A 25,926-nucleotide genomic window follows, 5' to 3' on the forward strand; every position below is an offset into this window, starting at 1 on the left:
GGTTGGCTGGGTCAAAGGATTAACGTGATATTGAAGAGCTGTCCATTTCCCAACTTTTTCTCCCTTCCTTTTTGGTTCACTGGTTCCCTTGGCTGCTAGGACAGATCCCACATCTCCCCAGGTCGAGGCGGGAGGGTGCGTGTCCCAAACCAGCATAGCCGATGGAAAAGGTTGATGGAAGCGACAATCCAGCAACTACTGCAGAGCACGTGCCCTCCTCCCATCCCTGCTTCATTTCTCATCCTTGTTCCCCAGTATTCTTGCCAACAGCCTCCACTGTCCATGGGCCCAGCATGCGCGTTTCCACAGGCCACACCACTTCTTTCCCGACAATGATATAATTTTGTCAATATCCGGTTGCTGACACTTTTTCCCATGAGCAGTTAGAATGTTCACAGACATTCCATGGCTGGACAGTCAGCGGGATCCCCTTATGACGTGGAGATGTAATAGCTCACAAGCGACATCGGGTGACCTGCCCTGAGCCTCTGCACTCTGCAAGTGGCATCTGTAAAACTGGCACAACTTACCTTGTTCAGGAACCTGAGACCCCATGGAGGTGACACTGGTGTTCAAAACGTCATTGACGGCAGTGTCACAGTACAGGCCACGCTGGACGTCATGCTCACTGTCTGTTTGGTCACTCTCTTCATGCCCACTGTCCTTCAGGCTGTTCCCCTCCAGATCTTTGAATGTCGAACTGCTGGGTGAAAGAGAGAAGAGTGATTTACTGTGCAGAGCTGTGCCCACAAAGCCTGCACCCCTCCTTTGGCCTGGAGCATGTCATCAGCCGCAGGAACAATCCTCAACAGGGCTTTTCCAAGGGGAAGGAAAGAGGTTGTCTCAAGAGGGTTCCCAACACAGTTGAGCAACCATGACACTCACAGAGCTTAATGCCTGGCACGCAGCACGGTGGCCAGAGTGCCAGACAGGCCCAGGGCGTGCAGAAAATTGCAAGAGATACTTGCTGGTATCCTACAAGCAGAAGCAACACTGTTGCTCGTGGAACAAAGCGAAGACCAGGAAAGGGCTGGAGGAGATCCCAGTCAAAGCGTCGCTACAGGCAAGATCAGGGCGGATGCATGGGGAGGCACAGGGACACCTTCTCAGCAATAGGAGATTAATCAGAAGAGACAAAATACGACGGCGGTCTTCAGCGCGACATGACATGTTCAGCTCTGCACTTCCACAGTGGCGCAGAAACAAAGGTCTCCCCTGATTGCAGGCAACATGCAGCCGAACTCCGCTGGGTTCACTGAAGTGCAGGACTCCCAGGCTCAATTGCTAAGTGTGCAGGGAACACCTAACAAGACATGGCAGCCCAGAGAGGAACCCACGTAACGGATGCAATATTCAGAAATGTGTGCACCCTGTGAGAGGTGACACTCCACAACAGCAGGGGATGCAGGGGCTCTTGAGTGGGCTATGGATTTGGAGCAAGCAGCCTGAGAAAGGGGCAGACGAGGGGTTTGGCCTACCCAGTGCCAGAGAATGCTAGCCAAATGAGGGAGCCAGCCCAGCAGCCAAGGACAGCAGAGGTGAGGGCTGGTCTCCAAAATGGGACGCCACACCGAAACTCACCCGGGGCCACTCCTAGACCCATTTCACAGACGGCCGGGGAACTGTGTACCAGGAAGATGGGGGGGGTCTGATCCCCAAATTCTGGATCATGTATTTGCCCCCACAAAACACAACAAAATGAAAGTTTACAGTAAGACAACTGGGGATGATGAGCGGATATTCACAAACACACACACAAGAGACACTTTTATTTCCTAAGAATGTTTCCAGGGATTTACATCTTAGAAATAAAGATGGCACTGGAGGCATGTGCCTTGCTTTGTCCCTTATCCATTTCCCAATTTAAAAATATGTAAAGTTTTCAAAATAGAATAAAATCAAGAGGGGGCTGGTGGGGACCAGGAGAGGGACCCCCTTGGAAACCACAGGACCAAGAGAACCACGAGACTCAAATAGGGAGGTGGCAATTCAATTCGATACACTTCTCCAAGACCAGGTTTTCTTGCACACCGTCTCCTCCTAATGCAGATCAGCTCACACAGACAACACAGGTAAGCGCAAGGCAAGGAGCATCGTTCCAAACTGCTCACAGAGCTCTTGCTGACTCAGGTTAAGCACAAGCCCAAAGCATCTTGTTCACCCTCCAACACGGAAAGGAAATGCCTTCCAAATGACAAAGAATGGAAGACAGGGCATATCCAAGCAGTTCCAATAAGACAGGATGTGCTTTTCTAGTGCTTCCAATCCCTGGTGTGCCAGTCTTGCAGGGTGCTTCTCTCCACGCTGCGTACCTCCAAGACAAACTTCTAAAGGAAATTTAGCATGCTGCACAGTGAAACAAGAAGCTGCGAAAGGCTGGCCAAGTTCCCCTCTCACAGAGGATGATCCTCAGTTTGAAGGGCTGCCAGATAACCCTGCTTTGTTTGAAAGGGTCCTCTATCCATTACCTTTAAAATTCAGCTTTAAGGATAATGAATCACGAGAACTGTTGTCCATCCAGACTTGGCATCTATGCAGCAAGTGGAATGGGCAGGCACATAGGTCCTCTGGCTCCCCACACTCTGGTGAGATGGCATGCATTGCTATTTAAATCACAGCAATTATTTCTAAATCCACAACCTTACATATCAATTAGCATACGAAAACAAGTCTTCTTTGGTCCTAACTCTTGTGATAGTGCATTTCCTCTTTTTCGGCGATTCCTAAGTGGCCGTCCTAAGTAGAACAGTCTAATAAACCCTATTATATGCCTGCTCTTGCTTGCATAATGTTCTTTAATAAATAAAGATCCAGTCTCAAGGAAAATAGAGGGATTTAGCCATTTTGTCTTGCTCAGGAGCTCTCTTTCTCACCCCCACTTCACACCAAACTCTAACATGAAAGACATAGTCCAGGTTCACATAATCACCAGAGCCTGCCATCAATTTTTTTATACCAAAGTGGGTTGTGGGACCCACCTGAAGCCATTCTGAATATTCAGCCCCCAGAAGGAGAGTTAACCGTGGTTTGTTACAGTATCCCAAGTTGGGCAGCATGGTTTGTCTGAGGGAGAAACAACCCTCAGATAACCCATGGCCAGTTGAGAGTCAATTCCCCCTTGAACAACCCCTAATGCCTGGGTCCACATGACACAATAAACTATGGCAACCTTCCACTGGTGGTTCAGTATTGAAAATGGTTTCCAGCATACTCTAGAATCCACATTGCTTAAATAAGCTGTGGCAGGTTGAGCAGATCATGCAAATTTGTTCAATACCAGAGTGCGGGGCACATAATATCACGTCAATTCTGTCTCAGTCCATTTTCTCATGCTAAATTGGCTCTATGAGGAAACCCACATTCACAAATCGGTAAGAAAAATGTTTTGCGGTGGGCTTGCCAGATTAGCTTATGTTCACTCTAGAACAAACAGTGGATGCTGACAATGCCTCTTTGTCATTCTTGGCTGCATGTGCCCACAGGACCTGCCTGCTATGGCTGAACGGCGAGAGCTGAGCGGCACTCGGAGCTGCTGCACTCATGAGGACCCGAGCTTGGCCATGCCACTTTTATAGCTTCAGAGTTCCCTCTGCTATTGGAAGCACTTACAGGGCATATGAGATACACTGGCCCATGATCCATGTCTATAAAGGCTTATTACTGGTGAATAAATGTAACATACGGCCATTTGCTCATAGGAACAAGCGCCCCCTTTCACAGGGCAATTGAGGAAGTGCCAGAGGTGGTGGTGGGCACATGCGCTACCTCAGTAAGCACCATGAAAGAGCGCAACCGCTGGCTGGCTAAGCATCGGTACAGTTCTCAGCTAGCTGAGAGTCCCGGCAAGGTTCCAACTGGCCCTTTGAGTGTCCTGTGCTGGCACGGTTGTGACTGAACTTTCCCCAGGCTCCACCTTCATCCTCCAACATGGATGGGAACCCCTCTCCCAGCTCGATCACACTGCACTGCAGCAACCAGCTATTCTCCCTGAGGAGTGGCCCATTCGCTTCCACGGCACCTCGGCCTTGGAAATGGCTCACATGTTGAAGCCACGGGGATTCACGCATATACATCCCTTTGCAAAAACCCTTTCCAGGTTTCCATGGAAACCAAGTGGACCACCTACCATGGGATGTCCTGCTGAACCCATAAACAGCGTGTAAGAGAAGGCGGGAGTCACACACATTAGGACTGAAACACCTTCAAACACGGCCTTTTAAAATAAAGGCATCTTTGCAGAAGGCCTTTAAACCAGGGATTTAGCCAGCGTGCGTACACGGCAGATGGCGGGGGAGAAATCAATCCAGAAAGACGAAACAGATTAATTAAAGAATACAGATGTTAAGCTCTGCCGTGCAAAGTTATGGCAGAAATCACACTTTTCCAAACTGGTCAACCTCCAGTGTCAGCTCCAGGTTTTGGAATGCTTTTAGGAAGGATGCTGCCAATGGGCCCCTCCCTCAGTGAGTTTTCTTTCTCACATTCATTGTCCCCAGCTGCTCTGGCTCCTCATCCTCTTTCTCATCCTTGGCACCACATGTTACTTGACAAGCTGAGAGTCAGGGAGCTTCTAGGCCGTGGCATCTCCTGGGGCTCCTGGGGCTCCACCGCCACCACCACTGTCCCAGCCAGAATGAGAGGCGGGCAAGCGACCACATTGCAGTGGTGGAGGAACAAGTCCAAGGGGCTCTTGTTCCTGGGCCCCTGGCTGAGGTTGGGCACATGGCAGATGTCCAACTATGCCAAGCATTGAGCTCTTGATCCAACTTTATCCTCCCTGCTTTGCCATGGCTCTGCAGGCAGGTCCTACTCGGCCAAGTTACCTATGATCCTCATCATCAATGATACCAGTGTCTAAATTTGTTATCAGCATGCAAAGCCTATGGAACCACCTCTTATGGAGCCAGGCATACCAAACCATCTGGCTAAATACTTTGATTGACAGCAGCCTCTACAGGGTAGATTAAATTCACTTCCCCATCCCTGCCATCTGCAATCTTGAACACCCTGAAGCTACTTGGGATCAAGTCTGAGCTTACATATGCAAAGCATATGCTCTACCATGGAAGTACCAACCCTCCACTAAGTGTGTGGCTCCTTGGGCACCGGCCCACACATCTGCAGGCACCAAGAAGAGGCAGAGGTCTGAGACATCTTAGATTCCACCAAGCTCAACTCTAGTGTCATTCTGGATAAAACACTCTGGAAAACATTGTGGCATGGATTCTTCTTCAGAAAAAGAGAGACAATGGAGCTCTAAATATCCATCACAGCCATCACTAGACTTCCAGGACAACCTTATTTCTTGTACGGTCAGAGACAGCAATGCACACACCAAGCCTACCAGCTCCATCAATGTGAGCAGCTCACGATAACAGCAATAATGCTTTAACTATAAGGTAACTGTTCTCAGAGAATAACTGACTGGGTTCAATAACCCATAGTTATGGTTTGAGTATGTGTTGAGTGTGGGTTGTTATTGAATCATGGTTTGCTGTTGAAACATAAGTCCTGGAGATTGTTCACCAGGGTTTGCCATTTCAGCTGTGTTCAGACAATATGGTCACCTGCATTTCAAATGATAACCCCTACTCAGCCCATACTCAACTCCTGAGTATGCTTGATCATGTTGTCTGAATCCAGTGAATGACTTAAATATCAAATGAAACAATATATTTGTGCTTTTGCACTAGTGCTGGATTAACACATAATGATATCATCCTACTGGCTTTAGCCCTGACATCCAGTTACTTTGTACGTCCATGGTCCTGCTGTCTTGTTCAATTGTGTTCAAAAGCTATATATAGCTCGACATACCTACTTCCAAGTATGGAAAGGTGGGAGGAAGAGTAATACCACCTCTCTCCCATCACAGCTGGTGCAGAAAGCACTGTGGCAGCTGCTTCTTAGGAATCACAAGGGAGATCCCAGAAAAGGGCAGGAAGGGGACAAGATCAGCCCTGCCAAGTTACAAGGTAACCTAGCCATGCCTCTGCCTCCTGCCCTCCCATCCCAAAACACCACTCAGCCTCTCCATTCCTTCCATCCTCCACTCCATGTTCAGAGGCATCCCCAGAGGACCATGCCCCAACAGACTCCCTGCTCTATTGTGTATTTTTATTTCCATTTCATTGCTATTATTATTAGTTCCTGCTGTTTTCATTTTCCAATGCCATGCACACTCCTTTTGCTCTCCTCTTTGGGTCCCTCCTCCCTTCCTCATATTGTCCTTATTTTTTATTTGCAGCGCAGTTGGTGTTTATAGCACAACTCGGGCATGTGCAGTGGGAGAAAAGCCTGCCGCCCCTAGTCTGCCGCAGCCAGCAGCGCTTCTGAGAACTGTCGGGGGCTGGCGGACATGTTCTGTCTCAGCATGTATAGGATCGTGCCCTTAAGGATCTTTGCACACCCCTCCAGACTGAACTATTAGAAGGTCCCTCCACCAAAAACAGTGAGTCGGGGGACGACCTACAGCAGGTCTTTTCAGCGGTGTCGTGCCAATTGTGGAATGGCTTTTCAGAGCCAGGTGAGGGGCTTAAAAAAAAAATTCCAAAGCTTCTGGCTCTTCAGTTTTGAAAAGACTGTCCATTTCTAGATCTTTCCACCACTTTCTTTCTTTTCTTTTGCCTTAATTTCTACTATTCTCTTTTTGTTCTGTTCTGTTTTAAATCCCCTGTACTGTGTTATGCTTTACTGTACTATTATATTTTACAATTTAACCTTCGTCCTGCAAACTCAGCTCATGAGTGGTATAGGCATGGAATAGCTAAAATAATGAATCAATAGGCACTTTAAATCAATACAGCCTTTCAAACAACTTGGTCCCAAACCATACTGGACATTATAGGTCATAACAAACACTAAGAATCGTGCCCACAGGGGAATCACGTGCTCCCTGAAACTGACCCCAAAGTGTTCTGGACCAGCTGAAGTTTCCACACACTTTTCAGAGGCAGCCCTGGGCAGAGGATGCTTCCCTCTTAAGTTGAAGAGTTGCACTTTGGGCAGAATAGCAGACACAGAGAGGTTTCAGCTTTGAAAGGGCACATAGATTAGCAAAGAGTAACCATCACCAGTAACAATTTTCTCTACCAGCAGTTACATGATCGTGGATAAATCTTATGCATGGTGCAGTCAAGCATCTTCCCCTCACGGCCTCGAAAAAAGCATTTTGCAAGAGCCATACACCTTTTCCCCCTCTAACAAAAGCAGGCTTTTTTAGGCAAGGATATGGTCAGATCTTCCAAAGCCTGGAACAAAATCCAAGGGCCATGTGTGCCAGGAGTTACGTCCTCCTGGGAGCACTGATTGAGGCAAGCTAACACAAGCACAAAGCTCAGAACAGGACCCCAACGCTGAGTGAGCGCCCCCACGCCTGCCACCAACAATTAAGTATATGGAATGGGAATTGTAATTAAGGCTACAGGGTTTATCTGATTCATCAGTTAGAACAAATCAGTGTAAAAATATTTTGATAAATTAAAAGGAAAGTGCTTCCAGTTAGCCCGGATTATAATTAAAACTTTGATGTATTTAAGAAAATCGGAGTTCATGCAGCATTAAAAAGGACTGGAAGGAAAGAACTTCTAAAGTGTGACAAGATTGTTGCATGAGTGTGATGCTATTTTACCACACAAGTCATTAAATTACTCACCTGCATAAAACAGCCCCTTTCAGGTCGAGAGAAAAATGTGGTATTTTCAGGCCTTTAAAAACAGGCTGGTGTGATGAATGTTGTCTGTTTCCTTCACTCTAACATTAATTTGGTCATCCCTAAAGGTGGCAATCCTATGCATGCTTAGACACAAAATTGGGCTACCACACCTTGGACCTTGCTGTGAGTTGTAAGCCTTTATTCTGTCTATACACACATCGGTTTGTGTCTTAACTCAAGGGTGAAAGTACGCATGGCATTTCCAGATGTTTCTGAACTGGAGTTCATGTCATCCCTGACCACTGACCATGTTGAATGGGGCTGATAGGAGTTGGGAGTCCCCCCACCTCTGCTTTTAGAAATCCCAAGACCCTCCATCATCACAAGACATATGGGCCACTAAAGAATCAGGACCAAGCCCACATATTTACTGGTTTGATTCCTGGCTCTTGTACTTCTGGCCTATGCCTCAAGGTTGGACCAAGGCTGAAAACAACAAAATTTAGAACACATTTTTGTCCACTACAAAGTGTTACTAAAATGTAGTAATTAATATCAACACATTCTCTGGAGACCAAATTCATTTCCTAATTTATGCATGAATGAAATTGGGCCACAGACAGATCTATTTTAATAACAAGGGTGAGGAGAGAGGACAGTGGATGGGAAAAAACTGCAACACGTTTTTTTTTATTTTTTTGTCACTCGAACTATTTTTTTAAATAGCAGGAAGCAGGAAAAAGTATCCAGGCCCATCACCTACCCCTGTATGAGCTCTTTTTTTCTCTTTACATGGCAGGGAACTCAGTTCTTCATCCACATCTATCATTTTATTCTTGTGCAATGAAACAGAATAAACTCTATGCATTTTTAAGTTGTCAGGGTAACAGGGCTCGTCTTTACTCCAGACTCCTTCCCTGCATGAATGAGGCACATTCATGGGAGGGGGGAGCATTAAAAACCCCCCTAAAAGCTAACATTTAGTGGGATTTTAATAAGATGCAAATGCCATTTGTTTCTCTCTCTCTCTCTCTCCCTCTCCCCAAATAGAATGGAGAGATTTCACATACAATACAATAACGAGGTAGAATATAATAGAAGGATGGGAAAAGTTAAACAATATGAATTTGTTTAAAAGTGGAGCGTTCAACTTTCCCCCGCCCTTCACACAGTCCCCCCACGTACCTTTTTATTAAATGAGCCCTGCTGTTCACATAGTTGGAATCAAATGAGTAGTTTTCAGTCTGAAAGGAAAGGAAGAAAATAGAGATAGTTACATACGTGACTCATCAGCAATTTGGAACAGCCAGCAAAGCTGGGATGAAGACAGAGGATCAGCCGCAACTTGGAGCGAGGCTGCCTTACCACCCCCAGTACCCCTGCGGGGCATGCACCGCCCTCCCCACATGGCCTGGGGAGACTTCCTCTCCAAAAAGCCAGGAGCTGAAAAAGGGCTGACTTGTACAGGTGGGGGTGAGTAAGTCAACCTGCAGAACTTTCTCGTGGCAAGGAATTCCTGTATTCCAGGGTGTTGACCCATCACCCATGGGCCAGATCCAGCCTGCCTGATCTCCCAAATCCAGCCCTTGGGGGTTTCCCAGGGGGTCATGAGACCACCAGCCTTTTTGTGTTTTTGCTCCATGTCAAAGCTCAGAAGGCCTCTTAGAGCGTTGAGCTAAATGAGGCTGGTGTTGCTGGCATGCAGGTATTTATGGCCCTGTCCCTTTTCCTTTGGTCCCGGTGACCAGGGAGGGTCTAAGCCTGGGTATGTATTCTGAGACCAATCACCCCAGCCCACCAAAAATACTCCTTAATCCAAGGCTGCTGCACTTCTTTCAGCCCGAGGGCCAATTGCACTGGTGAGCAAGGCCAAAGAGGAAGGATGCAGGGCCAAAATGTCCCCCAAGAGCCAAACCCAATTTTAGCTTAAAGCTCTTGTGGAGGAAAACCGCAGACACTGAGAAGCCACCAGGCCACTGGAGGCAGAGCGAACAAAGCCCGGCCTTCTGAGGAACCCAAGGGGATGTGGGGAGAGTGAGCCCGCACTCAGGCCAGATCCAGCCCTGGTGCTGAGGTCCTGCATCCCTGGTATAGGCACTCCCTGTCTGGTAGGCAGTGTGTCCAGCATTTTTACTGAAATGGTTTTTCACCATGTAAATAGTTTTAAATTCTGCACCCTGAAACTTGCACAATTTTATTATTTGCATTTGTTGTTCGTGATTTGCATTTGTTGTTTGCAGTTTGCTATCCTGTTTTATTATTTGCATTCGTTGTTCGCAATTTTAGGAACTGCTGCAAACCTCCCAGATGCCTTCAGCCAGTCGGCAGTATAGAGATGAACAAGAAATTCAGAAAGGATGGAGAAGGGGGTTTATGTCAGCCGCCTTGGATTGCTCACCTTTCCCGACAACTGCCTTAGCTACTGCTTTGGAAGGCTACCCAGTGGGGCAGGAATTGTGAGCCAGGGATTCATTAAGGACTCCAGGAGGTAGTCCTTAACCCTCCTCCAAGGAGCCCAGGGTGCTTTGCACTGTTGCCGTCCCCTTCACACTCTATCTTCACATCCTGTGCACGTGTGCAGAGGGTGCCTGTCCTTCCATGTGTGCATGTGTCCATGTGTGGGTGTGCTTAAAGGCCTTCACCATCTCTAGGCCCTCATTCCATAAACATTTGGCAGAAGATGCTTGGCTGGTGACCACAGAGCCATTTGCACTGAAGAAACAATGAGACCGCACTCTGCTACAAAAACTAATTGCTTTTTAATTCCCTGACGGACCCGGGTTACGTGTGTCGATTTGACTGAAAGTTCGAAAGGTGTTTTCTTATTAGTGTATAATTAGCGTTCTAAAATATTTACTGCACAGATATGTAAATGGCAAGCCAGATAAATCCCATGTTGGGGAGGTGGGATTAAAACGGGAGCGTGCCGATGTAGCTGTTGCTTGTTGCTTTGCTTTTTAGAACATTTTCTTTATTAAACACCGGTGCACCTGGAAGTAGCTTGGGCTTTCTTATTCACACAAAGGAAAACAAGAAAAACAGTGTATAAAATATGACGGCTACAGGGTGTGTACAGGAGACCAGGTGCAGCTGAGACATTTCAACAAACAAGCATTTCAAGAGGGCTTCCATCTTTTCCCAATATGGGCAGAGGCTTTGCAACAGAATGAATCCAACTTTAATGTAAGAGCCTGGATTCTAGTATTGTGGGATGGGGAAAGCCCATGGCCAGCCTTCCTCATTAGGGGGGGCAGCCATGTTTCCCAGGGAGACATTTCTTGGAGGGGAGGTGCAAAGCGCCCACCCCCAACTCAACGGTCCCTCTTCCTAGTCTTGTTCCTGAGGTTTGGTGTTCGTTCCTGTTGAACAATCAAAGGAAAACTTCTTAACTGGTTACTATATAAGGACTAACTAAGCAATTGGAAACTAATTGTGGAAAGCAATTGGATTTCTTTTCACTGGTTGCCGGATTGATTTTTCTGCCCAGAAACCCTGGAGGGGTCTCATGCTAAGATGCACATATTGGGAAAATCAGAAATAAAGCTTGAGTTACAGCCTAGGTGGCTGGCTGGCCAGCTCACTGCAGCACGCATGGCTTGTTCCTATCCCTCCACAGCTGTTTCTTCCTTTGCCATCCAATGTGCAAGGAAAAGCAGAGAAATCGCCACTATGATTATGAGTATAATGAGTGCTTTGAAAGAGTAAAGGGTAATTTAGGATTTATTTTTTTCCAATGACTGTAAATTATCAATGATGTCAGCCTTTGGAAATAAGCAATAACCAGTCCTGCTCATTGAACAGCTGCAGAACAAACAAACTCTTCCATCTTACTGTAGGCAAGCAAGACTGCGCCTTTATTGCTAGCTGGGTAGAAAACACAACTGAAATTACAGCTGGCACTGAAAAGCCGAGCAAAGAGAAGTCCAATCCTCCAAGATCTTTTAAACATGCGGCCTGTTTCCTCCAGGATCACCCCATGTAATTGTAGAGTGCTTGTGACCATGGGGAATCTACCCCTCGGGCATCTGGGGACTCTCCTATAGGAAGATTTTGTTCTGAACTTCAATGAATTTTTCAGAGGGTCCTATATTTAGAAACATAGAAACAGAGTGAGTCAGAAGGGGTCTTCCTGGGCTATCTAGTCTGACCCCCGGCTCCAGCCGGCTCCACTCATGACATGCCTACCATCCTGCTCTTGTCATCCTTTAAATGGAGGCTGACATTGCCTGTCATGCCAGAAATTACAAATACTGTTCTCCAAAAAATACAAAGGAGGGAGAGGAGGAGGCGACAAGAGAGAAATCCCAGTGGGAGCACAGCTTGGGGCTGATGGCGCACCCACTTGCCCCAGAGCTACAGAGCTGGGCTGGAGAGGAGGAAAACTGTCTCCCTGCCCACTTCGTCCACCCCATGCATTATCTGTGCCCACCTTCCTCCTCTCTCCCCTACTCACCTCATTTACTAAGCTTTGTCCCAAGCAGTGTAAGCTCTCTCATGGCAGGGGCTGCTGCTGCCCTCAGTTATTTGCGTTGCTCCTTTCCAGCTGCTCAACATCCTGTTTGTGGTGCTTAGACCAGCACACCAAGTTCTAGGAGTGGTCACCCCTTTCTGTAACGACGCTTGAAGCAGGGCCGCCTGAACGCATGGGCCTGATGGGCACTTGCCCGTGGGCCCCATACTAATCTGTGTCTGTTAACCCTTGGAAAATTGGAAAACATCCAAAATTGACAGTAGTTGCAGTTGCCGTAGGGGCCCCAGTGCACGGCTTTGCCCGGGGCCCATCATGCTGTTGAGACGGCCCTGACTGGAAGGCCTCTCTGCTTTGTGACGGTGCCTGCTTTTGATTCCTTTCTGAAAGAGTCCAGATAGACGTGGCCTTTCTCACAGCGGCCACGCCCTGAAGCAATGGAGTCGCCGAGCGAACCACCCTACCACCAAGACCCCCATTCTTGTCACTCACCACCGGCTCAGCCCCCCCATCAGCTGCACACACAGTCTGAATGCTTTGCCCACGGAGCACAGCTTTGCCTCATCTTACACTGAGCTGCTCTTGCCATGTCTCCAGTTTGCAGAGACAACAGTCCCCCCAGCAAAGTTCCCTAAAATGCCCCAAATTCACAGTGGAAAGGATGGCATGAAGCCCTCCCCTGTGTACACATACACACAGATGGAACGTTCCCAACATTTTTCTCATTTTGCTGGACCTTCACATTCCTATTTCTGCCCCTTGATGGCTGGCCCACATTGCTGGGCTCTGATAGGGTTATCAGGTTGCGCTTGAAGGGGACTGAGCATCACAAACCCACAAGAAGGCATCATGGCATCACAAACCATGGCATCCGTGGCATTACAGACCCACAAGAAGGACAACACTGTGCCCTGCCCCCTCTAGCTTTGGGGAGCTGGCCTCTGAGAACAAATCAACAGCCCTTTTCCCGATGCCCACTACAAATGCCTGTTGCCTTCCCCAGTACTTCAGCAGGACATGCCATTTGCCTGCAGCTCCCGGAATTCCTTGCATTCTTGAAAAGCGGCTCTGCACAGACCCCTTCCATTCACACTATCTCTGATGGTTTAATGCTCCATATTCACCTGCCCACCCACCCTTTTCAAAGTCCCATTGTTTCGGCTCCCGGTACGAACAGGTATGCAATGCAGAACAAAAAGAAAGAGAACAGTTTTAGTGTCACAGTCTGTTAGGCGGCGGAAATGGTTCCCAAGAGGAAGCAACAGGCATTCTGCATTGTCTGGCTTGTTCAAAATAGAGCTGGACAAAGCACTGAGGAATATTGAGCAAGGAAACCGTGTGTCTTGGCTAAGGAGGCTTGACAGCTGCTCTGCCTCAGAATCTGTACTTCTATTGGTAATAAGATCTCTTTCCAAAAGAAGAAAGAGAGAAATCCTCCCAAGCCCCACCACTCAAGACCAGGTACAAAGAGAAGCACGTCCCTTTATCCTATATATAATGAGCTAAAAATGGACCACGGTTGGTCTGTGAGCATCACCTCACAGTCGCTGCTGTGATACAGCAGAGTGTTCGCAAACATTTAGACTGCTGAGGAGGAAAGCATTCACAGCAGATCCTGGACAAACACTCCCGTGGAGAGGAGGGGACGGCACGGTCAGAGGAAGGCAAAGAGATAATGGGGGTGGGGGGAGCACATCTGGGAGTTGGGCAGAAAAGCTTGCACAGAGAGGACGGGCAAAAAGAGCTACTACCCCTGAAAGGATTAGGTACAGTCCCAGATGGTGGAGCACGGAAGCAAAAAGAGCTGAGTCTAGAAAGAAAGACAGACTTATTCACAGGAGATGGCGGACGTAGGGATAATGACGTTCTGCCCACTGAGCATCAGCTGTTTTGTTTAGACTCCACACAGCATAATCTGCACACTTCCAAGCTCATCTTTGCAGGCTTGAGGGCTAGAAACGTGATTTTAGAAAGGAAAAGGAAAGGTCTTCCCAACATTCTGTACTGCATGCCTCACAGAGCAGAATCAAAGCAGTGAACAGACTCCCTCTCCTGAGTTGCACAAGCATCCTCTCTGGGCAGGCCAGGAATTGGATGTGGGGGGAGGTCCTCATCTGGGAGCTGGTTCATTCATTTATGACATTTTTATACAACCCAACAGCTAAAGCCTTCTAGGAGATGACAGAGATTAAACCCCTAAAATGTGATATGATCACACAATAATAGCAAACCATTTGCAAAGATATAAAATGTTATTATGCTATCAACAATTTTTTTCAAAAGGCCCATTAAAACAAACTTATTGTACGATGTCCAATGCCTGGAAGCAGGCACAAGGTGAGCCTCATGAGAAAAACTGTCCCTCAACTGTGGAGAGGCACCCCCAGCACTGGGCAAGCCCTCCCACCACCTGAGGGGAGAGAGAACTGGGGGGGCAGCCACCCCTTCCTCCCTCCCCAGGCACCTGCCTCCCTTCCACCCGGCCTGCTGCGCCTGTCCACCTCCTCCTCACGGAAGTGGCCAGCTCTGCAGGGGGGCCGAATTCCCGGAAGAGACGCATCAACCACCAAAGCAGCCAGTGAAGCCCTTTGGAGAGATGACCACGTCCAAGGGCCTGGCTCCCCCTGTGGCCCACAATGCCTTGCTCTGGGAAAGGGTCCTGGGGGCATGGCCACCCCCTCGAGAGCCATGCCGGCTGCTTTCCCAGGCAACAGAAATGGCTGGCGAGGCAGAGTGCGGCCGTGGCAGCAGCTTCTCCTGGCAGGGGCCGGCGAGCAGGCAGGCTGCCTCTCTGCCCGCTTTGTGGCCTGAGGAACAGAATTCACTGCACGCCAGCAGAGGGGTGGCCCTGCAGCTACCAGGGAGGCATCGCCCTTGCTGCCATGCCCTGAACCGCCTTCAGAGGGGCACCTGGAGAAGAGCCTCCAAGGAAAACACCAAGGGAGGCGCCCAGTGGGCTGTGCAGTTCCAAGCCACAATTTCACCTTGTACTCAGAAAATATATAGGCATCCAGATCAAGCAGACCAGAATCCTGTTTATAAGCTTACATTACCTGGTCCCTTTCACACTGCCCAGGTTTGCCATAGCCCTGGGCTATGCACTCACCTGCCCTCTGCCATCCTCTTCCACAAGAGCAACTTTTTTATCTTTCCCTATAGTAAATATAAACAGCGCTCCCAATAAAACATATGCATCTTTAAAGGTGCAATAAACAAGGAAAGAGGGCTGCGTCTCCTGCTAGCATAATCATGGCGGCTGGACGTGCAAGACTGGGATTGCAGAGGGTGTGCCAGCAAAGCTATGCTTCAGTTCCAGGATAATAAAGCTTAAAACCATGCTGGCTAACTGTGACCTTTTTCAAAAATACAAACACAATATCTAATTTAAGAAAAACAGGAGCCTCCCAGGGAGAAACACGTTATCTGGAGAAAGCTAGGGGGGAGTTGGGCTCCCCGACAGCACGGTTCAGTTATTGCTTTCGCTTTGTAATTACTGCTGTACAGTCAGGCTGGAGATTTAGTGCACAAAGCGCTCCGTCCCTGCAATTCCGTCCTCCTCGCGCTTGCAAGATGATTTTGAATATCAAAGCGCCTGGGGTCTCAGCGGGAAAACTCATGCATGCCTTTTTGTAAAATTACATGGCCTCTGATTTCTGACACCGGGTTGTCGGGACTGCGGCCAAGCCAACTAGGTCAGCGGCCGTGGCTGTGCTGGCACGACGGGGAGAGAGCAAGCAGGGTGACCTGTTGGGATCCAACACAGAACTGTTTGCCGCTCACCTGCACAGGAGTGTCTGCAGGAAGACACGGCCGGTCAGAGGTGATGCCTCCATTCCTTCCCGCCAGTGGCTTTTCCTTTTCAGCACCTCTGCAGCCAGCTTTGCCAGTCGAAGGGGGAAAACAACTTGTGGAACTCGCTGCCACAAGAGGGGCACACAAGCGCCAGGGTGCTGAACTGACACCAGAGGTATTGGGCTATTTCACCCTGAGGGCCAAATTCCACAGAAGCTCTTGAGGGTCCACAAGGGAGGCCACTGGTGGGCAGGCCCAAGTCAAAGGGGACAGGGCCAACACCCCCCACACACACACACATACACACACACACACCACATATTTTAGCTTAAAACCTCTGCCTGCCTGCCTGCCTGCCTGCCTGCCTGCCTGCCTGCCTGCCTGCCTGCCTTAGGGGAGGCATTTTGACCTTTTAGCAGGGGGAAATTGCACCCTTTCAACCCCACTGCACTAATGAAATGCTCAGACCAAGAATATGTTCTCTGTACTAGACCTAAGTTGGCTGTTCTTCCAGCCACAGGCCGGCGCTGGTTTCCCTATAAGTATGCTTCATTTCAGTAGCCTCATTTGGGGTAAAGGAGTGTTTTTCATTTGCTGCCATTGGCAGCTGGGAAACAGAAACCTTTGTGGATCTAGCGGAGGCCACCCAGGAGCGTTCTACTTTCCGCCTATCCCTTTCCTAGAAAGCAAAGGACTAAAGAGTTCCAGCATGCTCAAGCTATTGCTTCTGCTGAAGAGGTAAAGTCAGGGGTCGGCTGAACCACTCCAGTTCTCACACATGGCTTTGGATGGCCAAATGAGAGAGAGAGAGAGAGAGAGAGAGAGAGAGAGAGAGAGAGAGAGAGAGAGAGAGAGAGAGAGAGAGTTCTTGCCCATGGAAAACCGGTGTGTTGAGTCAGTCCTTCTCCCTGTAATGCTACTTGCCACTGCTTGGAAGCAGTCTGGGACCCAGTGATGCTGCATGCTCAAAGCTCCTGTGAATGGACCCAGACTTGCCCCATGTCTTGGCTTCACGTGTCCAAATGTAGGAGGCAGGACAGAGGCTACTTGTAGAGAGCAGACCAGACTCTCTCTTGTTGCCCATGGTGCAAAGGAGTCACCATCCAGTCCTGAAGTGGGGGAGGCAGGACAGGAGCAAGCTGGGGCTGAATCCTTTGAAGCTCCGTCAAGGTTGCTTTGTGAGGTTTCTCAGACTGAGCATGGGCACCGATCTGTTTTGGAAGAGACTGAAGGGATTTCAGGAGCAGAAGGAATAGATGTGGGCCCCAGTCCTTGACTCAGGGACGAGGTGTTGGTGGAGATGAGCTGCTCAGCTGGAGGGGCTCCATCACTCTCACCATCTTGCAGTCCCATGGTGGGAGCCCCCAAGGGTGGAGCCAGTAGCCTTGCTGAAAGGGAGGGACTGTGGGGAAGTTTCCAGTACGGAGTCAACTCTTTGCATGGGCAGAGGCTTCTCCTCCCACCTTTGGTAAAAACCTATTTAGAGTTAAACTGTCCTGTCAACAGCAGAGTTAAATAAAAGAATTGCAATTCGAAAGATGATCTTGAATTTTCAGAACCTGAAGGAAAGAGGGAAAGGACCAGCGGATAGCACTACTTTAGAGTTGAAAACAGGGCTGACATTTTTGGAAATAAGCCATGCCTCTTGTCCCTCTGGCTCTGGGGAACCCATCCCTTCCCCAGAGCCACAGCTCTGAAGACTCTTTTGTGGCATTTCCATCCATAAAAGAGCTCTGAGAAAAAGAGATCTAAAAGCAGATGGATACACACACACACACACGCACGCACACACACACTAAAAGCACACATAGCCCGTAAACAACCTGTGAGCAGAGGTGAGCCGTGCAAGCAAAGAAGGCTCATACTGAGAGCCTTCATGTGCTTTGTTCTCTTACAGGCATTCACGGAATGAGCATGATGAACAGGCAACTGCCTGAGCCATTCCGCTTCCGCTTGTGCACAGTCGTTTTCAGTGGCAGCTCAGTGTGCATGGGTGTGCGCATACACGCACAGGCCTAACTGTCCCCTAGGAGTGGAAGGGACAGGGGAAAAATCCAAAGCTTCCTTCTGGGTGTGCTGCCTTTGAAAGACAAGCAGATGGGAGTCTTCCTGCTAGAGGGGAGAAAATGGGACATGCCCAACAAGGGCTTATAAATAAAGGCCACTCATCATTTGGCTGCAGGGAGAGGAGAAGGAAATATTCCAGAAAGAGCACAGTATAGAAAAACTTGCATGACCGACAGCAAATTGCATTCAGCACTTCAGGAGGGGCTTTTGGGGAGGTCTTCTGATATCTCTCTGCATCATTTAAACAATGCATTTTGTGGGGAAATGAAAGTTCCTAGAAATCTTTTATGAAAAATAATAATCACCTTCATCACCATGAAATGCTCAGTTGTAACCACAAGAAGGGGGAGACTAATGCTTCTCCACTGCTCATTCCAAACATATAATTATTTCCTATCGTATTTGTAAATGGTTATTCAAACAAAAAATAATACCGAGAGCTGTGCAATCTTTTTAAAATGAAACGAGAGCCAGGGGGTGTAGTGATTAAGAGTGTGGGACTGGGACTCAGCCGATCTGGGTTCTAGTCCCTGCTCGGCCATGGAGCCAACTGGGTGACTTCAGGCCAGTCAAGGTTGTTTCTTGTGGGGATGAGAAATGAGAGCAGGAGAAGAATTACGGACACCTCTTTGAGTTCATTGTAAGGAAAAAATGGGATATAAAAACTAAAAAATAAATGTAAATAAATAGAAGTTCTGTAGATAAAGACTGCTTAGATTCCACATATTCAAGCAGAGGCCAATGTTCTTTCCTTAAAGTAGTCTTTGAGTACATTCACTCATTAAATCCATCCATAATTTTGGAATCCAATCAAGCATAGCAAGTGTGAGAAGTTCCTTAGGCACCGAAATGCAGGTGCCATTTCTTCCCTGCACAAAAGACTGCGTTAAGTTGGACATCGCCAGTGCAACAGCTGCAGGACAGGTGCAAATCCTCCATCCAGTCCTCCAGATGTCTTCAGCAGGTCCTCCAGGTCTCCCCAGAAAGTCACAATCCTTGCCATGGCCCCACCTCCTGACCTTTTCTATGCTTTCGTAGTCTCTTCCCCCAACATCTAAAGGGGTGCAATGCTTCACCTAAGTCTTAGCTACCAACAGCAAGAGCCAGAGATGTTTGGCATTTTCTTGCATGTAGGTCCCACCCCTTTTGCCTTTGGGGCCACCCACCATGGGAATGTGACCCCTCCCCAGCTTTTTCCAAAATGAAATGTCCCTCAGCTTGAAAGGGGCTCAACACCCTTGGATATGGCAGTGTCCCCGTGACAACAAGGCTCTTGCTAGCCTGTAGGACCACCCATCTGGATGTTCTCTCTGAGTATGCAGCAGAACTTCCAGAAATCCAACGTACTCTGGAGGTCAGAATGATGGAATGGGACTCAGAAGACCTCAGGTTCTAATCTCTGCTCAGCTGAGAAGTTCACAGGTGATTTTAGACCAGTCACAGGGTCCTACCGAATCTCACAGAGTTCTGGTGAGCATCAAATGGAGAAGGGAAGGATCATGTACGCCGCCACAGTCCCCCAGTTGCTGGTTCTTCTGAACTGAGACTGTCTACATCAGATCTCACATCCTGTTCCAGTGAGCCAGGAAGTGCTCACCTGAACAGCTTTGGCATTGGTCAAGGACTGGCTCTATAATAATAGCAGAGACAGCGTCCAAGCTGGTGGAACTTACAGAAAGCCTGTGAGGTCCACAGTAATTTTTCTGTACTCTGGCTGCAAGGTTGTTCTCTATGGTCCTGAAACCAACCCCAGAGGCTTTCACTGGTACTTCCAGTGCTGGCCATGTCCTGAAGCTCTTCTGCCCTGGGCTGCTCCTGTTCACTGCTTCACATCATGCCCTCTCAATTGAGCTGTCTCCTAGAGCACCACTCCAAAATCTGGGACTCCCTCCAGACTTATAGGACTGTAAATCCCCTGTTTTCCAGTCAGCACAGCAAGTTCTGGAGTGAGCAGTCCAACACATCTGGGGAGCCACAGGCTGGGGAAGGTTGCCTAGAGCAGATGACAAATGCCCCGATGGAACAGGCCATGCCCCTTCTCTGTTCCCTGCATGTGGCTGCCCATTATGCCTCCCGAAAGAGTGAATACACACACCCCTACCCAAATACACCAATGCCCATAAGGATGGGACTCCAACCAGGACACCACCCATATACACCAGCAGGAATCATGCCTCCTCCCTATAGGTGCAAGCATAATGCATGTACACCTGCGTAGCCCAGTGCCACTTTCCACTCCAACTTGGAGGCCAGAGAGCAGCAGACAAGTGGCGGTCAGGGCAAGACCAGCGAATGCAACCCTTTCGCCCTTGATATGTTGACTGAATTCATCCTTCCGAGGTCATGTCCAGACAAGGGCTGGACAAACAGTGTGTGGAACTGCCAGGTGTTTTGGGACTTCAGCTCCCAGAAGCCCCTTCCAAGCATAGTCAGTGGTTATGAATGCAGGAGCTGAAGTCCACAACATCTTGAGGTTGACTTCCTGCTCACCATGCTCTGGTCCACTGACGTATAGATTTCACAGTTATTCTTTCTGCCAAAGGAACCCTGGGAAGAGTGGTTTCAGGGAGAGAGGAAATCAGGATATATAAATACAAGTTTTGGGACACGCACACCAAACTCCAGTTTGAGGAAGCTATGACGGTCATGCCAGCACAGAAGCAATCAGTGATCGGCAGAGCCTTGCTTTCCCTCAGTCTCCTTCTCGCCCTCCCCATGTTCCATCTTCCAATGACATCTTCTTTTTAAAACATCTGTGTAGGTACAGCACCCTGTAGCTCAGTCAGCCACCCATCTGCACGTCCTGAGCCATTCACTGAAATACAAGCACCTAGATGGGGTACCTTTCAATGCCAAAGATCACATTCCCTTGGGCATAAGCTGTCAAGGATCATACACTTCAGGTCCCCAAATGGTCAGCTTATTCCTTGACGGTTGGTGGGTGCAGGTGGTGAGAAACCTGGTTGCTCTTTTCTGCATCTGGCACTTTCAGGGGGAAGCGGTTATTGGTTGCATGCCTGTCAGTGCCTCAGCACATGGGGAACGTTCAGTATATTTGTCTTTGGTTTCCGCGTAGCTGAAGAATATAAATTGTGATGTTGTGCCTTAATGGTTGGTTTTGCCTGTTTTGTAATTAGCTTAAAATGTGATGTCAGTATTAGCGAAATGAATTGCCCAGGCCGTTTTCGTAATGATGCATTGTCCCTGTTGAGCTTTCAGTACGCACTCTTGCTCTTTGCATGGCTGTTTGTGCATTGTGAGGCACTCTGGGCACATTGTGTGGAAAAGCCACACACACATTAGCAGGGATGGTGGAGGCAGTTGGGCAGAGTCAAAAACGAGGATGGAGCCCACGTGGGGGGGGGCACTTCGCTCTCATTCTGCTCCCTTTCTCCCTCGTCCCTTCCACTGGGCTACCTGGGGTGGGCAGGGAACCCGAGGGCAGAATTGCTTCCTTGCAGAGGCATCTAAAAGTAGGCAGAGGACGATCCATGGACCTAAGACTCCATGCATGGCCTAGAGTGCTTGTTTATTGCATGCATCAAGCGCTTCCTATTAGACTATCAACAGCAACACCTATATGCTTTAGAAGACGATTCGAGGTGCTGGTTCTAACCTTAAAGCCCGCCATGGCTTGGGACCACGATACCTGCAAAGCATCTACCTAGGCACTACAATCAAGACCAGGGGCCTGCCTCTAATTGCCACCTCCCAGGAAGGTTTGGTTGCTTGTTGGTGGCAAGGAAAAGGGCCTTTTCAGTGACGTGAGGTCCTTCCCCTGCCACCGCTATGGAACAAGCTCTCCACTGAAGTCCACCTGGCACTAAACATAGTATCTTTTTGCCACCAAGTTAAGACCGTCCTCTACTGCAAGGCATTTGATTCGTTCACTGGGGCTTTGTTAGCTGCTTAAACAGGTCTTAAGATTTACTTTGTTTAAGCTATTTTAATTCTATATAGGTGTTTTAAATCTGCTTTTAAATTTTTGTATGGAAAGCTTTTATGATTTTTTATTGCTGTTCATATTTTATACTGTATTTTTACATGTTGCAAATTTCCCAGAGTACTTTGGCTGTTGGGAAGAACAGAAATTTAGCAGAAGCAGAAGCAGAGGAAGAAGAGGAGGAGGAGGTGGTGGTGGTGGTAAAATGAAAATAACACTACAGTATAATCAACAATATAAAGCTCATGGTGAATCCAACATGCACTTGGAGGCTTATGTGCATCCAGTGCATGGAATGAGGTGCAGCTGGAGCGGCAACCTCACACCCTGCACTTTAGCGGCACAGCTGTTTCCAGCCATCTAGATAAAATGCCAGAGAAGGGAAAGAAGATGGCCAGAGTGCCATGGGAACGGGCATAAGCTTTCTGCCCCAGCCTCCTCCCCTCCCCTCCCCTCCCCTCCCCTCCAGCATACCCCTTCTGGCCCTCTTTGAGATCCAGCTGTGATTTGGCAGGGGGTGGCCAGTGCAGATCCTTAAAATCACAGAATCCCGGAGCTGGGACTCCAAATAATCCTGGAGATTGTCCAGAATCCTCCTGGACCATGTCCATGGGCTGTAGGACTGTGCCTGAATTTACCAAAGAAATCATGATAAAATCCAAGATTTAAAAAAAGAGTGGGTGATAGGTCCAAATGACCAACTGCATGTTCCAGGGCTGCCCCCACCACTCTGAACACCTGATCTGCCCCTTGGCCCCTTTGTGAACAGAAATAAGTTTTCCAGAACAAAAAGGGAGACTTTTGAATGCATCTGTTTGGAGCTGAAACTCAAAACAAATAAAATCCTCATATATGGGAATGCTACAAAGTACACTAGGTGCACTTGCACGCACACACACTCAGTCTCCTTGTACGCACACGCACAAGCACAGAGAGAGAGCGAGAGAGAGAGAGAGAGGAACTTTGGGATGTGATTTCTACAGACAGGCATTTTAACAGCAGTTCCATCAACGAAAAAGTCTCAAGCCCCCATGCAGCTTACTAATATATAATTTCTTGAAGTGCTCTTAGCTGTTGTCTTAGCAACCTAAAACACAAATATATCAACAGAAACCTTCTGAAACAGGCATCCAGCGGGGACATTTTCAGACATATTAATCCCTTTTATTTCTTGATTTGTTTGTTTTTAACCCTTGGCTGCTATCTGGGGAGAACAATGAGGTTCCTTATGATGCAAACTTCATCAGCCATCCACAAAGGTTCCAGAGCGGATGCAGCGTGCCCGCCTGGCAACCAAGGGACCCCACAGCTCCAAGACACCAACCAGAAAAGACTCACCCTTCCTCTTTTACGCTGGAAAACACGCGTGTGTTGTGTGCTTCAGAGAAAACCACACGGGGGAGGAATCCTCTATACTAAAAGCAAGCAATACCAAAAGTCCAGCAGCCAACGGGTGACTTTTGCTGGGACCCATGAGGGGAAAGCGATCCCCAAGGGCGTCTCTGAAAGTCATCCAGTCCTCAGCTAGAGAGACCGATAGCTCAGCAGCTTCATAGCACGTCCGTAGGAAAAGCCACCATTATGGACGCGGTGGGGACACAACTTACAGCAATAGACCTATGGTGCCTGCTGCTCTCAGCATCGTTTCAAAAGCCCTCCGGAAGTGATTAGCCCAGAACTCCAGCAAGTGTGATCTCTCCATATTCCAGCCCAATGGGCAGGAAGAGCGGGGAGAGGGAGAGAAGTGGTGGCAGGGAGAGAGCAGCAGAAGCAGAAGGGTGGCCCCAACCCCTTTGGTATCCCCTGCTGTACTCCAGCCATGACCCAGGTAAGAGGTTGCCAGAGCATGGATTACTGTAGCCAAGCTTCTGCTCTCCCAACAGGGCCATAGTTGAGATATCCCCCAAAGCTGATAAAAGGTTCCATGTCACCACTAGGTTTGAGCAGGTGTTCAGCAAAGCGCCTTCCATGCCCCCCATGATGAATAACTATTTATTTATTGTTACTTTATTTATCGTTATTACATTTACACCCTGTTCTGTTTGTTCTTGCAAAGCAGCTTCTGTGATCCTCCTCCTCTCCTTTTTATCCTCACACTAACCCTGCAAGGGAGGCCAGGCAGGGCAGTGACTGGCCAAAATCGTCAGCAAGTTCATGCATGAGGAAGGACTAGAACCTAGATACCCCCAAGTCCCAGTCCAATATTCAAACCACAGCTCCAGACTGGCTTCCCAGGGGGCTTGTCTGCCAGAAGGGGCACCTCTGGCCATAGCAGGAAACTAGAATGGCCGCCCACTGAGAGGGAGGCCAGTTAAGTTTCCCAGAGTGCCATGCAGTGAAGAGATAGCGAGTACTCTGGGGCATCTGGGGAAATTTTGAAGAGCAGCTCACAGATGCTCGGCTCGAGGAGAGCAAATGGAGGCATCAATTCTTGTGTGACACTTTGTTTGCTGGAAGAACCACAAGCGTAGATGCAGACAATACGCAGAAATACCTGCCTATAAATAGCTGTGAAAGGGATGACATAAAAATTATACATCTCACCTTACCCTCCCTTGCCACAGCCTTTTGTCCGCATGCTTGACAAATAAAATTCACATGTCGTTCTTTATTACCAAACAAAGAACACAGACCTTTACCCAGTGCCAAATCCCAGATCCATCTCATTAGAATTAGCACAAATCTCCCAGAAAATTAAGCAACAACACCACCCCCAGCTCCTGTTTGCATCTTGGCACTCCCAGTGTTGAAGGACATGCATTCATCATGAAACAGGTGTTCCGAGCTTACGTCAGGCCTGCAGGCGGGCTCAGAGAAGGCAAAAAGCAAAAGTCCGATCACTCAGCAGAAGCGCAAAGGGCCTTTCCGGTAGGGAAAAGCCAAGTTTGCTGTATCACCTCAATCACATCCCTCTCGCATTCTCGTTCCTTAGCCTGCCCACCCGGTTCTCAGTGGGGCAATCAATCACGGCAAGGCAAAGCCTCACGTGCGTTTGTTCCAAACTATCGGGATAATCACGCCAACCCTTAATTGCTATGATTACATGTAATGTGGGGGGGGGGGCATGCATTAAAATCAAAACAGCTGGCATTATTTAGCAAACACAGTGATTTCCAAATGCAATCCAGGCCAGCTGGGGTTCCACTTTCTGACAGTCCACAGGGTTCACCGAGGGCTTCCAATGCAAGCCTTCCAAGTCTGACCACTGCTTATAAACAGGATGTGATCATAGACCAAGGGTGCAGAATCATAGACCCAAGGATACAGGGGGCTACCTTTCTCCCTGTGAGCCACCTGATGCTAGGAATGTCAGAGAAATCCACAATGGATGTGAAGGCATTTGGAATTCTATGACTCCAACACATGGATTCTGCAGCAGACTGGCTTTTCCTGTGTCTCACAGATTACGTGGGCTTGCAAATGGTTTTATTTATTTTCCATAATTTTAAGACAAATTCAGCCATAGAAAAATGTGATTCTTAAAATCAAAAAAACCAAAAAAATGCATTTCCCCGTAAGTTCAAATGAGAGGGCTTGTATATTTTCAGAAGTACGAAGTCGCACAACTTTGCAGAAATGCATGCAAGTGCATTTGTGCAGAATTTTATTCCAATAGTGAGTAGATGATGGGATGAAAGGTGCCTGAAAATCCAGAAAATGCAGATGGAATGGATTTCACCAAGTCAATGCATACCTATCTGATACCTACTTATTCCAGTGCTCTGCTCATTTTGCCATTTTAGCTCCCTGCCTCTGTTCTCATGGGGGGAAAGACCCAGGCGGTGCTAAGAGGAACAGCCGCTAAGGATGCTGGGAGTTGTGATCTAATGCAACTGGAGGATCCCTGGTTGGGGAAGGCTGACAGTATCAGACAAAATCTCCTCTCATCCAAGAAGCTCAGCAAGGGACCTGGGAGAGCTCCTCTCTCTTTCGGACCTACTTAGGGTTGCTGTGAGGATAAATGGGGGCAAGCCATAGACTCTCCCCTGGGAAGAAAGGTGA

General features: G+C 48.3%; 1 protein-coding gene across 1 annotated transcript in view; it reads right to left on the bottom strand.

Annotated features, from left to right (window-relative positions):
* The window catches only part of PCDH19 (protocadherin 19), a 118,219-nt gene that overhangs the window by 43,570 nt on the left and 48,723 nt on the right, over window positions 1-25,926 (bottom strand). Inside the window, exons 5-6 of the mRNA XM_044427454.1 lie at window positions 8,840-8,898; window positions 531-703 (exon numbers count right to left, since the gene is read on the bottom strand). Coding sequence (XP_044283389.1) covers window positions 531-703; window positions 8,840-8,898 — 232 coding nt within the window. The remainder of the gene's footprint in view (window positions 1-530; window positions 704-8,839; window positions 8,899-25,926) is intronic.

This window comes from Varanus komodoensis, unplaced genomic scaffold (assembly GCF_004798865.1).
Source record: "Varanus komodoensis strain SLA01 unplaced genomic scaffold, ASM479886v1 scaffold18_3, whole genome shotgun sequence".
NCBI classification, from domain to species: domain Eukaryota; kingdom Metazoa; phylum Chordata; class Lepidosauria; order Squamata; family Varanidae; genus Varanus; species Varanus komodoensis.